Source organism: Somniosus microcephalus, chromosome 7 (assembly GCF_052327205.1).
Source record: "Somniosus microcephalus isolate GS21.2 chromosome 7, FLI_Smic_1.0, whole genome shotgun sequence".
Lineage (NCBI taxonomy): Eukaryota > Metazoa > Chordata > Chondrichthyes > Squaliformes > Somniosidae > Somniosus > Somniosus microcephalus.
This window is the reverse complement of record NC_140993.1, coordinates 266,426,802-266,443,245: the sequence shown is the minus strand read 5'-3', so window position 1 is coordinate 266,443,245 and position 16,444 is coordinate 266,426,802. Positions and strand designations below refer to the sequence as shown.

Sequence of the window (16,444 nt, the reverse complement as noted above, 5' to 3'; positions counted from 1 at the left end):
TTCTCTTGTTGACCCCTTTGAGGTAGTAATATAGGAAACTTTGGTTTATCCGGAGGTTATATGTCCGGAATACTCGATCTAACGGCAAAAATCAGGAGCCGTTTTCTATAAGTTTTTTTTAGTTCTCGTTGCTTTTTTTTTTCCCCAGTCAGGCACTGCAAGGTCTGTAGCTATAGCAACAGTTTCAGCTAGAGACGCTTGCAGCTGCAGCCGACCGTTTTGAAGCTGTTGCTAAGCAACAGGGTTTGTTGATTCACACGGAGCTTTTCAGTTCCGTATCTTTCAACATTAACGCTGGTATGTCCGGCACTTTTGATGGTACGGCACCAGCTCGGTCCCGTCAGTGCCGGATATTAAAGTTTCCTGTATTGTTATAACTAAGAATAACTAACTGCAAAACCCCAATATTGCATCGTACACACACCTTGTACTTGCATTATTTCAATCATCAAACTTTGTAATAGTCATTGACAAACATAACTGAGATGGCTCATTTTGAGTTTCCCCTTTTTATATTCTCCACTTTCCCACATAACTTCCCAACTGAAAAAGTGGATGACCCACTTGTCCAAGGCTTTTGCAATGCAACTAGCCAGTATCTGCACAAGCAGCCTACTTGTGGCACCTCCAACCACTCACTCCCACGCCCCACCATTGGATGCTCGATAATCAGTTATTAATAGCAGCTATGATACCCATAATCCTCTGCGCTTGAGAAGCATCTCTATCCATTGCGTGGTTTTACCGGAGTGCGCATGCGCCAGGGTTACTTTCCATCCTGGGCATGTTGCGGCCTTGCTGTTTGTTGTTGAGTCTGGCTGGAGGGAAACGAGAAGAAATGACCCTATAATTTTTCTTCTATGCGTATCTGGGAGATTAATCTTTAATTCCTGGAGACTCTGGGCGGGTGGGCAATCCTAATGTATCAAATTCTACTTGTAAGTAGTCTCCACCACTGGGGGGGTTTCCTCGCTTCATGTCTGAGTCTGTTGTAGGCTAATTGATAGAGATTGATTGCTATGATTAGTCAATAACGCCATTGTTGCCTCATTTGACTACCAGGCTGGTAGAAGGCGAACTAGATGGACGTTGGTCTTTTTTCGTCCTGCAATTCCTATGTTCCTGTGTGATGATTTGATGCTGCTTGTCAATTCCGTTGTTAAATTGCTCGCTAGAGTTGTTGCCCATCTGTTTATCTTACAGCGACTGTTCCTAATGCCTGTTTAGGGCATAAATGCGACACAGGAACTTAATGTGCCTTTTCCAAGTAGATACACTTTCTAAGCAAATTTTTTTCTAAAAATGTTAATTTTTGATTGACTAAATCGTCACTGATCACTTGACTTTTAAAAATGCGTATTTGCCTTGAAAGGATACTGCAATAAGCAAACCCAGGGAGGTGTTCCGGCTGTCGGCAGAGATTAAATCTTGTGACACCTTGGTCTGCGCTTCTATGCATTTTACGTCGCCTACATGGGCAGCCTTGTCCGATGGAACAGGAAAGCTGTACCTCCTCAGAACGAGCAAGCGTGGAACAAGTAACATTGAAAAGTGGGAGGTGAGTTCATTTTATTCAATCCGGCGAGGTATGAATGTTTATGCACTTTTGTCATTTTGCATCACGGTTTGGGTTTTGTTTCTAGGGGGAGCATAGCAATCTCTTGCAGCTGTTGCGGGAGAACGGAGAGAAAAATAGCATCAACAGTATGGTAGGGTTTGTGCAAATCGTCACACTTGCACTTTTTAAGAAGAATCTATGCACTGAATTAATTCGAACAAAAAACGTACAAAAGAAAACCTCTTCAAATACCTTGAGGTAGAAATTCTGTGGCGGTTCCCCTGATCTCCTATTATAACTAGGGTGGAAGATCAGTTGAAACCCCGTTTACGCCATTTCGCCAGGGTTTCCCACTGATTTTACACCAAAGTTACGGTGGAGATTGGGAAAACCCCTGTGGGAATTCTAACCTTCATTAACTGGCTAAAAATTACTTTGGTGCGGTGGGGGTGGGGGCCTCCTACTTGATGCAGTCCTTAATAGGAAAGCTAAAGAATAAAGAGCATAGTCTTTTCTCTTGGCCCTGTCCTCCCAGTACAGGAAACTTTCGATTTACCAGCACCTAAATAACCGGAAATCTCGGTTAACCGGCAAAATTCAGGAGTAGGTTCAGGTAACTTTTATTTTTTTTACTCCATTTATTGCTGTGCAAGGGTGTGGCTGCAGCTATTGCTAAGCTACAGAGATGTTTGCAACTTGTGCCCATTGTTCTGAAGAACTGGGTCTGTTGCTTTATACGGAGCTCTCAGCTCCATATCTTTTACTATAGCCTTCAGTTATCCGGAATTTTTGATGAACCGGCACCACGTCGGTCCCGTCCGTGCCGGATAAAAAAAAGTTTCCTGTAGTTTATTCCCTGGTAGTTTATTGAAGTTGGATGTGCACTGTGGTGGTGGGGATTATGTATCTCCATTGTGTTGGCCAATAACAAGATTCCTTTGTGTATGCAAAACTTTATAGAACAGCTCATCACTGCACAATGGTATGAGCTGCTGCTGTTGTGACTTGTAAACAGATATTCCAGCTGTCTCGTCTTGATTGCTACTGCCTCACTGTTCTCCCCAATCCACAGCAGATATTCCCTCCATGCCTCATCCATGCTCAAATCTTTTCTCATGGAAAAAAAATCAATTTAACAACAATGTTTTATTTTTAACTTTCAAATCTTTTTTATAAAAACTATAGAATGCTAAAAGTTTTCAGGACAGACGGGAGCCATTTGATCCATTGTTTCAGTACCAGTTCTTAAACTAATCCCACTGCCTCTCTCTCATCCCTTAATCCTGTATCTTTCTCTGCTTCAAATGTTTTTCGACTCTTTTAAAAGATGCAATGGACTCCGCCTCAGTTAATCTCCTGTGGCAAAGCATTCCATACTCCAATGACTCTGTGTAGAGAAGATTCCCCAAACTCTCTTACATAGAATGTGCAGCACATGAACTGGCCATTAGCCCAAGTGTTTCATGCTGGTGTTTATGCTTCACACGAGCCATCTTCCCCCTAACAACATAACATATCTGTAAAGTCTGTGGGTTGTATAGCGAAGTAATACACAGACTACAAGAGTAACTTAAACAGGACTTTACTATTCGAAGGTCAGGGCGAATCTGCCCAATAAATTCTGCCACAGCACTTGTATACCGGTGTGGTCACCGTCGGTATTACAGTATACAGCAGCCAGGATAAAGTAGTGCCACACCTAAAATAGTTCTCTTAAAGGTGGACGGTTACATACAATAGTTCTCTTAAAGGTAGAACAGTTACATACACTACAATCCTCCCTTTTTAGCTTACAACATACTTATTCCCCATTAACATAACATCATAACATATCCAACTTCATGTTACAACAGTTCACAGAGGTAGTCTCTGCGGAAACAATTCACAGATTCAGTCTCTGCGGGAAACAGTTCACAGATTCAGTCTCTGATCTTCTTGACTCGGTCCGGACCACGCCTCCGTGGTGTAGTCGGGTCACCTTGCTAGAGGGACTCATCCCATAGTCCTTCCCTAGACTTAACAGCTTTACTTCCATCACTTCTGAACCAGCATTGCTGACTTTTTTTACACACAAAAAACAGTTGGATTGCCTTGGGAAATTTTCCTACTTTCCAACTGATTTGGCTCCGTTCGGGGGACCACGTGTGTGATCGGGTAGAGGTAATAATGGTTCAGATGGTTATCATCTTCTGCTTCGTCTTTTCCTTTTTTGCTTCTTGGAGACTCTCGGGGCTCCATTGTCAGCTGCCAGCTGTAACGCCACCATCTCCCTATGTTCCTTAGACTTTAAGTGATTCATCCTGATTTCGGCACTTTGGGAGTTCTCGGCACAAGCTGGGCAGACCAGGTCCTCGTAATATTCAGTGTCACTCAACAGATCATGGTAATATTCGGTGTCGTCCTGAGCTAGGCCAGCGAGAGGGTCTTCTATTTCCTCCTTACCCAGCTGGATGTTAGCCGACTTTTGTTCCAAATCCCGACATCTGTCCTGAAGAGACTTCATCATGCGTTCAGATTCATCCTGCTTTTTCTGGGCTTCCTGCAAATCTTTTACTAATGACCTCATTTGTGATTTCAATACTTCAACTTCATTCGGAGATTGATTGATCGGACTATTCAATCCCTCTACTGAAGTAGCTGTTTCAGTATTCTGTTGTTCTACATTGCCGTGCGTCAGCGTACTTTTGGCATCCAAGGGCTGTTCTGCTGCAGACTTCTCAGTCTGGGTTGCCACCTCAGCTCTTCCAATGACTTTTGAGAGCTCCCTTCCCTTTGAAGATTGAGGCTCGTATTTAAGTTTTTCCCATTTTAGAGTTTTATCCCTCAGCATATGAATGAGTTGGCTGACTGTTAACTCTTCTGCCATCATCCCTTTTCCATTAACTACAGGGCTGTTTATAACCTTGCCCTGGAGGAGTTGGCTGACTGTTAACTCTTCTGTCCTCATCCCTTTTCCATTAGCTGCAGGGCTGTTTAGAACCTTGTCCTGGGGCTCCTTTGCTGCTTCTACTTCGCCATCATCCGCAGCCCCCATCATTCGAATTTCCACAAATGAATCGTCCGGTGATGCTGCACCCAACTTCAGTAGGAGCTCGGAAGTCATGTCGACCAACTCAGCTTTTTCTGCCTGCAACCTGCTAACCAGCGCCTTCAGTTGCGGCACATCTTGTTCCACCGGATTGGAGCACGCCCCTTCAGAAGCCGAATCAGCTTTGATTCGTTTGACCTCCTCGTGCAGACGGTTTGTGTGCTCCTGCTCCCTTTTCTTCCCCAGCTGCTTCTGTTGTCTTTCCAGATTCTCCCATTCGGTATCATAGAACTTTTTCATTGCTTTCATCTCTTGCTCGAGACGGCAATTCAATTGTTCTAATTGCTGTCGTAATCTGAAATAAGTTTGCGTTCGAGCTCGATGTTCCTCAGTAATATATATGTCTGTAACTTGAACAGACTCAGAATTCTCTGTCAAGCTATGTTGTTGTTCAGAGGAATCCTGTTCTGAAGCTTTGTTCTCCTCTGGAGCATAAGCCTTTATGCCCACATTCGTTCTACCAACCTTAGTCAGCAAGTTCATTTTAGACTTGTCTTTCATGCTTGGGCTGGTCTTATCGTCATCCGTTTCAGAGTCTGAGCTGATTGTCTGCCCCGAGTCCTCACTCGTTATTGCTTTTAGGTAGTGCCATTCCATGTCTATTTTCTTGATCCACTCCCGTCCTAGAAGTGGTGGTCCTCCTTCAGGTAGTACGTATAAGTCCATTCCGGGGTGTTCTTTGCCCCTGTCTCTCACCTTGACTCTTATCTTTCCCATGGGGTATACTTTATGCCCCGTGTATGTCTGCAATACGAACTTGGTATCTCTCAAGGGTATATGTGAGAATAGCCGGTTGTAATCCCTTCGATTTATGACTGATAGGGCTGATCCAGTGTCCAATTCCATTCTCACTTGGACTCCGGCTATTTTTAGCATGACCCAGATAGTTTGTAGGTCAGCTTCCTTACTCACATTATGAATTCTCAGACTACCCAGTTCCTGGCCGCTTGGGTCTGAATCCGAATTCTGTTCATCTGAACTCTTCTCAACCACCTTGTGTACTTTGTTGTACTTTTCCTGTGATGGCTTTTTTTTTTGGTTGTTGGTCTTCTTCCCTGACCGGCATACTTTGGCTATGTGACCCAGTTTGCCACATTTCCTACAGTCCTGGTTTTTAAACCAGCATTGGTTCTGGTCGTGTGTTGTCTTCCCACAACGATAACATTTCGTTGCACCCGAAGTAATTTGATCCACACTGAGGACTGCTGCCTTCAGCTGCATTTCCGCAGTTCCTTTCGCTGCGGCTTCGTGTGATGCTGCAATAAGGACAGCCCTATCCAGTGTAAGGTCGTTCTCTTCGAGCAGTCGCTTTTGCGTTCCTTCCTTCGACAACCCGCACACGAACTTGCCTCGCAATGCCTCTGTCAGATTTCCTCCAAACTGGCAGTATTTTGCTAGCCTACGCAGTTCGACCAAGTATTCCGCGTTGCTTTCCTCTTTCCGTTGCGTTCTCGCATAAAATTTGAATCGTTCCGCCAACATCAGCGGTGTGGGGTTCAAGTGATCCTTCAGAACAGCAACAATATTATCGAAGGTTTGATCCGCCGGTTTAACTGGTGCTAGAAGATGCTTCAATAGCCCGTATGTCTTCGCCCCCATCGAGTTTAGCAAGGTTATAGCTTTATCGTCATCCTCTATTTTATTGGCCTCACAATATATCTCAATGCGTTCTACATATGTGGCCCAATCTTCTACCTCGGAATCGAAATCGTTGATGTTACCACGCTTAGGCATCTTCACCTCCCTGATAAACAACAACGAAATATTTCTTTAACTCTTTTTAAAAATTTTTTTTCAAGATGGCGGTTTCCCCGCGCTTATCTTCTTTCCCCGCCCCTTTCAAAATGGCGGTTCCCGCTTCTGTCTTTTTCTCCGCCTACTGGCGGCTTCCCGCGGTTTCCCGCGCTTCTCTTCTTTCCCCGCCCACTTTCAAGATGGCGGTTCCCGCTTTTCTTCCCCTGGCGGGAGGGGTAAGCTTTTCCCTTGGGCGACGGCCGCTGGCTTTCGGGGTTCGCAGCCTGCGCTTCGGCTTCAGCGCGTTCCCTTCTCTCGGCCGGGCAACCGGCTCTGGGTACAACCCGTTGACGGCGAACGGTCTCAGCCGCTGGCTGGATCTCGCTCAGTCTTCCTCGGGCTCTGTCTCTCCCGCTCGCGCGGCTCTCGCTCGCTCTCTCTCGGGCTCTGTCTCTCCCGTTCGCGCGGCTCTCGCTCGGGCTCTGTCTCTCCCGCTCGCGCGGCTCTCAATCGCGCCTCCCAGCCCTCTCGCAGTCCGGTGCTTCCCTCCCCGGCTGCGGCTGAGTTCTCCGCGATTTATTTATTTTATCTCTTCCCGGTCGCAGCGCTTCGTGGCCTCGGTCACTGTCCGACCTTTTTCACCCAATCGCTCCTCCCAGCCTCTCGCAGTCCGGTGCTTCCTCCCCGGCTGCGGCTGCGTTCTCCGCGGTTTATTTATTTTTATCTCTTCCCGCGCCTTACGATCCGGTCGCAGCGCTTCGTGGCCTCCGTCACTGTCTGGCCTTTTTCACCCCAATCGCGCCTCCCAGCTTCTCGCAGTCCGGTGCTTTCCTCCCTGGCTGTGGCTGAGTTCTCCGTGGCTTATTTATGTTTATATCTTCCCGCGCCTTACGATCCCGGTCGCAGCGCCTCGTGGTCGCGGTATTTGTCCGGCCTTTTTCGCCGTCGCGGTCTAGTCGTCTCACGACACTCCCCAGCCCGCTTGTACCGCGGCTTCTGCTCCACGCTGCCCCAGTCTCAGCGCCTCTGGGCCCGACTTCTGTCCGGCTCCTTTCCCCCTCGACCGTGGTCGAGTGCACCGCCCTTATCCTCCGTTTATTTGTTTCTATTTTCCCTTTACTCACAGTCACCGTGGCCGACTTGCTTCTCGTGTTGATCGGCTCACTCACCACCGTGGCAGAAGGGACAATCTGTGCCTGTTGCTGATGGAAGACTTCGTGTTTGAAATCTTCCTCCTTTCTTGGTCTGCAGACTCGAGTTTTCTCTCAGCAAAACGACGAGGGCGGGTGCCTCTTCTCGACGCTCGTTTACTTCTTCAGAAGTATTGTTGCCGCAGGGTAAGATTGAACTCGTCGCCACTGTAAAGTCTGTGGGTTGTATAGCGAAGTAATACACAGACTACAAGAGTAACTTAAACAGGACTTTACTATTCGAAGGTCAGGGCGAATCTGCCCAATAAATTCTGCCACAGCACTTATATACCGGTGTGGTCACCGTCGGTATTACAGTATACAGCAGCCAGGATAAAGTAGTGCCACACCTAAAATAGTTCTCTTAAAGGTGGACGGTTACATACAATAGTTCTCTTAAAGGTAGAACAGTTACATACACTACAATATCCTCCTATTCCTTTCTCCCTCATGTACTTTTCTAGCTTCCCCTTAAATGCATCAATGCTATTCGCCTCAACTAAAGGTGGAAGTCACACCCCCCATCCACATCAATGGGGCTGTAGTGGAAAGGGTGGACAGCTTTAAGTTCCTCGGAGTCCACATCACGGAAGACCTCTCCTGGTCCCTCAATACCTCCTCTCTGGTGAAGAAGGCCCAGCAGCGCCTATATTTCCTAAGGAGGCTGAAGGGATGTAACCTGTCACCCCTGATCCTCTCTAACTTTTACCGCTGCACAATAGAGAGCATCCTGACGAACTGTATCACAGTATGGTATGGCAGCTGTAGCTACTGTGACCGGAAAGCCCTGCAGCGGGTAGTCAAAAAACTGCCCAACGCATTACCGGCACCCGGCTACCGACCATAGAGCACATATACCAGAAACGCTGTTTACGGAGGTCACGGACCATCATCAAAGACCCTACCCACCCCAGCCACAGTCTGTTCGCCCTCCTGCCATCTGGGAGACGCTACAGATGCATTCGCACCCGTACGACCAGATTTAGGAACAGCTTCTTTCCCAGGGCTGTCATCCTACTGAAACTCTAAAGCCTGCACATCTGCCAATGCACTTTATTATGGTTATGTTTATGTTAATGTATTACAAGCCAAATGAATGTTGAATGTTTAAATGTCTTAATCTAAATGTACACTCTCAGGAGCCGCAAGCCTACATTTCGTTGTACTGCACTTGTGCACTAACAATGACAATAAAGTGGATTATTATTATTATTATTATGTGGGAGAGAGTTCCCCATTCTTGCCACTCTTTGGGTAAAGGGGTTTCTCCTGAATTCTCTATTGGATGTATTGGTGACTATCTTACATTTATGGTCCCTAGTCTTCAATTCCCCCACAAGTGGAAACACCTTCTCCACATCTACCCTATCAAACCCCTTCATAATTTTAAAGATCTCTATCAGGTCACCCCTTAGACTTCTCTCTCTTCTAGAGAAAAGCCCCAGCCTGTTCAGTCTTTCCTGATTTGTTATAACCTCTCAGTTCTGGTATCTGTGTAAATCTTTTTTGCACCTTCTCCAGTGCCTTTATATCCTTTTTATAATATGGTGACCAGAACTGTGCATGGTAGTCTTCTCACTCGCTTAGTGACAATTTTAAATGGATGACCCCATGATATTTACTTCCCGAGAGTGAATAGTCTTTTCCATCAAAACCCTTCATAATTTTTAATTTTGGATTACATTCTGTTGCAGGATGTTTGTTTTGCTCTGTGCCTGCCTTTTCGTGGGATATGTGGAACACTCTTTGTTCCAGTCCTACTCGGGTCCCCTCCCTCACCTCTTTTTCCGGTACATTGATGACTGTATCGGTGCCGTTTCCTGCTCTCGCTCTGAACTAAACAATTTCATTCACTTTGCTTCCAATTTTCACCCTTCCCTCACCTTCACATGGTCCATCTCCGACTCTTCCCTCCCCTTCCTCGACTTCTCCGTCTCCATCTCTGGGGATAGGTTATTGACTAACATTCACTACAAGCCCACTGACTCCCACAGCTACCTGGACTACACTTCCTCCCACCCCGCCTCCTGTAAGGACTCTATTCCATTCTCCCAGTTTCTCTGTCTCCGCCGCATCTGCTCTGATGATGCCACCTTCCATACCAGTGCTTCCGACATGTCTTCCTTTTTCCTCAACTGGGGATTCCCTTCTACTGTGGTTGATATGGCCCTCGACCGTGTCCGTTCTATCTCCTGCACTTCTGCCCTCACCCTTGCCCCTCCCTCCCGGAACCACGACAGAGTTCCCCTTGTCCTCACCTTTCACCCCACCAGCCTCCACATTCAATGGATCATCCTCCGCCATTTCCGCCACCATCAGCGTGATCCCACCACCAAATGCATCTTCCCCTCACCTCCCCTTTCAGCATTCCGTACGGACTGCTCCCTCCGTGACACCCTAGCCCACTCCTCTATCACCCCCAACACCCCTTCCCCTTCGCCCGGCACCTTCCTGTGCAAGCGCAGGAGATGCAACACATGTCCTTATACCACCCCCCTTCCCAATGTCCAGGGCCCCAAACACCCCTTACAGGTGAATCAGCGATTTACTTGTACTACTTGCAATTTAGTATACTGTATTCGCTGCTCACGATGCGGTCTCCTCTACATTGGGGAGACCAAATGCAGATTGGGTGACCGCTTTGCGGAACACCTCCATTCAGTCTGTAAGGGGGACCCCGAGCTTCCGGTGGCCTGTCACTTTAATTCACCGCTCCATTCCCACTCGGACCTCACCGTCCTCGGCCTCTTGCATTGTTCCACGGAAGCTCAGTGTAAGCTCGAGGAACAGCAACTCATCTTTCGATTGGGCACTTTTCAGCCCTATGGACTCAACAATTTCAGATCATAACCTCTGCCCCCTTGTGCCTTCTGTTCTTCCCTCCCAAAGGGCAGCTATCTTTCATTCTGCCAGCGCAATTTACACTTCATCTAGAGCCATCCTTTATTAACCTGTCCCATTACCATCTCCTCTCGCCTTGAATGTCTCTTAATGCCTCTTTTCTTCTGCCTTCTATCCTATCACAGACCTTCCCTTTTGTTCTTTCATCCCCTCCCCCATTTCCCAGCCCCTAAACTTGCTTTAAAATCTGTTCCTTTTCCTGCTTTTTTCCAGTTCTGACAAAAGGCCTTCGACCTGAAACGTTGACTGTTTCTCTCTTCACAGATGCTGCCTGGCCTGCTGAGTTTTTCCAGCGTTTTCTGTTATTTGTTTTGCTCTACCTTGCTGACCCTTATTTGGTCCTTTTTATTAAAAATTATGCAGTTCAGTTGATGCCTTTTTTGGTGTTTTTTTTTTTTACAATCTTAGCTTTGAAAACTTGTTGTTTTGTACACAAAATGTCAAATTGCTGCCAATCTACAGAAATGGCATCGAATTACATAGGATATACGGCACAGAAACAGGCCATTCAGCCCAACCAGTCTATGGCAGTGTTTATGCTGCACTCGAGCATATCACGGCATTAATGCCAGGAACTGCCTCCTGCAATCTGAATTTTTAAGGCTTGCACTGTAAGGTGCCAGTGCCCAGCATTCCACGAGTTAGCATGGTATTCGTTAAAGTGTTCTCTTGTATTGCACAGTGTAGCTCCCGAAAATCCTACAGAGGCACACATTTCATTCTTCAGGGGTAACGTGGCTTCTTGGTGAGCTATGTTGGTGTATTTTAGCCCTTCTGAAAGGGTCACAGGTCAGTGCTTGAAAGATCCTTTGAGATTTTGCCTTTAAGAAAAAAAACTTTTTAGGATTTGTGCAATTAAAAATTACTGGACCCTTTTATGAATGATTGATTTTACTTTGTGGGTAAAATGTGAAATTATTGCCGATTGATTAAAAGGTGCAGTAAAATCTGTATAAATTCCACCTTCATGCAATTTTTGGTGTATTGCAAATCTGGGGCTATGTCTTGTGTTCTATTGCAGGTGATATTTTGATGCTTTATATTCAGTGTAAACATTGTGACACTTTTACATTGGAGCCACTTTTATACTAGATTATTCTCATATTTTACTATGAAAAATTTGCCATTTTCAAATCAAAATGGAGGACTGAAATAAAGTCAATTTAAAAAAAAAAAAAAAAAAAAAAAATCTGTAAGCTGCTATGGGACAACCCAGTTTTAAACTCCAAATCAGGAATTTTGTACATTTGATGATGCACCTTTTTAATTCCTGAGAATGCTCAAATCTAATATTCAGACCATTTTCTTCCCTCTTGCAGATAATGTTCCAACAAGAGCTAGGAGAGCCCTTTGTGATAATCCATAGCCATTCTTATCTAAAAGAAAGTGCTCACTCAATAGATGTCGTTTTACTGAAGGCAGAGAAGGATGAATCCAACATCAGAGGAAGTGGGTTCCACTCGGCCGTAGACTGGCTGACCATCACGAATGCGAACAATGGTAATTTATAACCCGATGACAGGTCATCGACCTGAAAGGTTAACTCTGGTTTTTCTCTCTCCACAGATGCTGCCTCACCTGCTGAGTATTTCCAGCATTTTCTGTTTGTATTTTAAGTTGTAACCTGTAAACTTACTGATCATGATTGTGGAGATCACCTTGGAAGATGCCACTAAATACAAATTAAAAACAATTCAATGTCTGGAGTGACAGGACATATGGAAAGTACTGTGAGCAATGCTACAATATTATGAATTCATGTCTAGAAACTCTTTGCCACTAGTGTGAAAAAATGACTCGTTTAATACTGTTCCTAGCAAAATGCCCAAGGGTCAAATAATACAATTCTGCACATTTATGATGATGTATACATTATTTATTCATATTTCCATATACAGTTCGTACTGAATTTTAGAAATTGGAATTTCTGCTTCTTGCTATTGTTGGCCGAGTTTAGTCTCTCATTATTTGTGATTCACAAAAGGGTTTATTGAGAATAATAGATATCTGCAATTGATTTCAGGTCAGCAGACTAGTATTAGTGTGCAGATGTCTTAAGATCCAAGACCAAAACATGAGTGATTTACAGCAATCGTCTAAATCCTATGATTAGATCAGTATCTTGAAGTGACTCCAGGGTACTAAACATAGAGACTTTATGGGTTGGATTTATTTAGTTTTCAGATGTTTATACGCCACCAGCATCTGTTGGTACAGATGTTAAGTGTCAGCGTGCTTAATGACATTCAAGCCGAAGGACCAACAATTGTACAAGGTCGAGCAATAGTTTGCAGCTGGTTTCTAGGAAACTATGCGGCCAGTATGCCATCTACTCCTGTTAATTCAAAGTCATTTTCACGCTTCAAAAAAATTCAAATTAGCCAGTAGTGTGCGCTGAAGAATTTGAATGCAGCAGCTCGCCAAAGCACTACGGGGAAAAATAGAAAGGTTAGTGGGAGGGATGTTAACTTTCTGTGGCACAACTTTCTTCATTTTCCAAGGCGCACCTTCACACATTTGATGGTGTCTTTTTCCCTTGGTGACAAGGGGCCTTGCACTCCTGGTATGTTCTGGTACTGCCCGGTCTCATAGAAACATGGAAGATAGGAGCAGGAGTAGGCCATTCGGCCCCTCGAGCCTGTTCTGCCATTTAATGAGATCATGGCTGATCATCCAAATTCAGTATCCTGTCATAGAAACATAGAAGATAGGAGCAGGAGTAGGTCTCCACTTGCCAATGCACTCAGGTAGGGGAGGGCTGTCCTACCTAGGCACCTGATGTTGACCAAGGGGTTGAATTTGAATGAAGCGGTGGATTTTAATGGTTGGGACTCATTTGTGATGGGAATTTGAAATTGCACAATAATTCAAATTAAGAGGTATGAATAAAGCACTGGACTTTCAATGGGAAGCATTATTGCATGATTTCAATTTAAATTAACAAACAATTTGAATAAAGTTACGTCTAAATTAAGAGTAAACTGTATATTAAATATTAATCTTTGTGATGCATTGTGGCAGTATCACCAGGGAATAACTTGCACATAGAATTTTCAGTGACTGGTTGCAATAGAGTATTCCAAAACATTATCAGTAGGGTAGTGGCTGGTTCGCTAACAGTAATGCAATCTTATTCCTTAACCTTCATTTAATATAAATTCCTGATAAATAGCGAAGGGAGTAGGAGATGTGGAAGAGGCCAGTTGGAGGAACGTAGAGTTCTCCGGGTTGTAGGGCTGGTGGAGGTTACAAAGCTAGGAAGGGGCGAGGCCATGGAGGGATTTGAAAACGAGGATGGGAATTTTAAAATTGAGATTTTGCTGGACTGGGAGCCAATGTAGGTCAGCGAGCACAGGTTGATCAGTGAACGGGACTGGTGCGCGTTAGGCTACGGGCAGCAGAGTTTGGAATGAGTTTGAGTTTATGTTTATAACGGGTGGAAGATGGGTGGTCGGCCAGGAGACCATTGGGTTAGTAGAGTCTAGAGGTAATAAAAGCTTCTGTCATGAATCTTACCATTCATGTAGAAATGACTCATGAGATAACACTGGGCGGCCAGCTGGTGGCGCCGTCCAAGGAAAGTATAAATACTCGGGCGTGGGCCCAGCTTGCTCAGGACGTTTTTGTAACCAGGAACTAGTGATGTAACTAGAATCTCATGGTTGTGAAACAGTTGATTAAAGCCTTGTTTTATACTCCAACCAAGTGCTCAGTAGTTTTCTTACGTCCGCTTCAATGAGCGTTTCAGCAGCAGATGGGTGATGTTACGGAGGTGGAAGTAGGCATGAGTTGTTGTCTTTGGGCGCGGAGTAAGTAAAGAATACTGGGGGGAGGGAAAGGAGGTAAAGGGAAGAGAAATAATTTATTTATGCTGCTGTTTGTGAACTCCTGGGAATGACGCTGCTCATTTTGCTTGTGCTGCAGCAACTTCATGGGGAAATATGCGAAGGATTCTTCTGCGTTCAATCTGCTCTAAAATAACTATATCGAGCAACCTGCATGCTTTGACTAAGTCTTGCTGTCAGACATATTAAATCTAGATAACAAATGGTTTTGTGCTTTAATCGTGTAACTTTGTAAAGAGGGACATGTTGAGTGATGAATACTTCATTGAAATGGTCACGATAGTGCACTTTGAGCAAAACGTCCCCGATAGCTGAGCAGGTAATTGGCCCGCAGGGCGCATGGCCGAACCGAACCGAACCAACCCTAGCTTGTGCCGAGTAGCTGGTCTCAAACTGGGCCTCAGTGGAGTTGCTACAGCTGGTTCCTGTGTCCCAGGATTAGGGAGGGGAAGCAATGGAGTGGGCACCCCCCCTCTTCTGACTGAAGTAAAGTGACCCCTGAACATATGCGAATATTATTAAATGAGGATAAAATTGGAGTTGGCTGTGGCGCTCCCAATGCTTGCCAGTGCTAATTTTCTGGGATTACAAGTGAAGAATGATCCCTTGGGTAAGGAGCCAGAGGAAACCAATGCCTGCATGAGTTATTGTGTGGAGGAGAAAGATGGGGAAATTCCTTTGGGTGTACAGGGGATGATGGAACTGCTCGCGTGGGCCCTGTAAAAACCAAAAAGTGAAACTCTTATTTTTTTGTGCGCTTGCAGACAGCAACAAATATGAAATTTCAAGGCACAGAACTCTGCATGGAAGGCTAGCTCCGCACTATGCAGCTGTAGAGCAGGATGGCACCGGCCTGATGATCGCTTCTGACAAGCCTTTCAAGTTTGTACAGAATGACGGGACACCTGTGGAGGAGCCGAAGGTGGAGAAAATGGACACCGGCGAGAAAAAAGGTCAGATTTCCTTTATTTTCCCTCTTGCTGTTTGAGGCCAGTTACATAAAAAAAAAAATCAAAACATGAAATGCTGGAAATGCACAGCAAGGTCAGTCAGTGTTTGCGAAGAGAGGAGACAGATTGTTGACATAACAACAGAAAACGCTGGAAAAACTCAGCAGGCCAGGCAACATCCATGGAGAGAGAAACCGAGTTAACGTTTCAGGTCTGGGACCCTTCTTCAGAACTGAGGAAAAAAAGCAGGGCATGAAACAGATTAAAAGGCCAGTTTGTGGGGCTGGGAAATGGGGGAGGGGATGAAAGAACAAAAGGGAAGGTCTGAGCGGTAACAAGGTTGAAGAGCCAAACAGAGATCCCGTCGAAGAGAAGAGCAGAACTTCTTCAAGGTGGGCATTCCTAGAAGAGGTGTGGCAGTGAACCAAGCACTAATACGATAGCAAAATACTGTGGATGCTGGAAATCCAAAATAACAACAGAAAACGCTGGAAAAACTCAGCAGGCCAGGCAACATCCGTAGAGAGAGAAACTTTTCCCAGCCCACAAACTGGCCTTTTAATCTGTTTCATTTCCTGCTTTTTTTCTCAGTTCTGAAGAAGGGTTTCAACCTGAAACGTTAACTCTGTTTCTCTCTCCACGGATGTTGCCTGGCCTGCTGAGTTTTTCCAGCGTTTTCTGTTGTTGTTTCGGATTTCCAGCATCCGCAGTATTTTGCTATCTGATTGTTGACCGTTCCTGTCCTTTCACTTTACAGATGCTGACTGACCTGTCATGTGTTTGTTCCCAGCAGTTTCTGATTTTTTTTTCCCCCCCCAATTTATGATTTATAGCAGAGAATTACATCGTATTTACAGCACAGAAACAGGCTCTTTGACCCAACTGGTCTATGCCGGCGTTAATACTGTTCACGAGCCACCTCCCATCCCTCGTCATCTTACCCCATCCGCATATCCTTCTATTCCTTTCTCCCTCATGTGATTATCTAGCCTCCCCTTAAATGCATCTATACGATTCGCCTCAACCACTCCCTGTGGTAGCAAGTTCCACATTCTTGCCACTCTGGGTATTTGAAGTTTCTCTTGAATTCCCCATTGGATTTTTTGGTGGCTATCTTATATTTATGGCCTCTAGATTTGCAGTTTTTTCTTTTTAAGTTTGCACTTTTAAAATGTTTC

At 45.2% G+C, this 16,444-nt stretch overlaps 1 protein-coding gene across 1 annotated transcript in view; it reads left to right on the top strand.

Moving 5' to 3' along the window:
• Window positions 1-16,444, top strand: part of nudcd1 (NudC domain containing 1) — a 115,350-nt gene that overhangs the window by 49,009 nt on the left and 49,897 nt on the right. Inside the window, exons 3-5 of the mRNA XM_085993724.1 lie at window positions 1,373-1,558; window positions 11,791-11,971; window positions 15,081-15,269. Coding sequence (XP_085849850.1) covers window positions 1,373-1,558; window positions 11,791-11,971; window positions 15,081-15,269 — 556 coding nt within the window. The remainder of the gene's footprint in view (window positions 1-1,372; window positions 1,559-11,790; window positions 11,972-15,080; window positions 15,270-16,444) is intronic.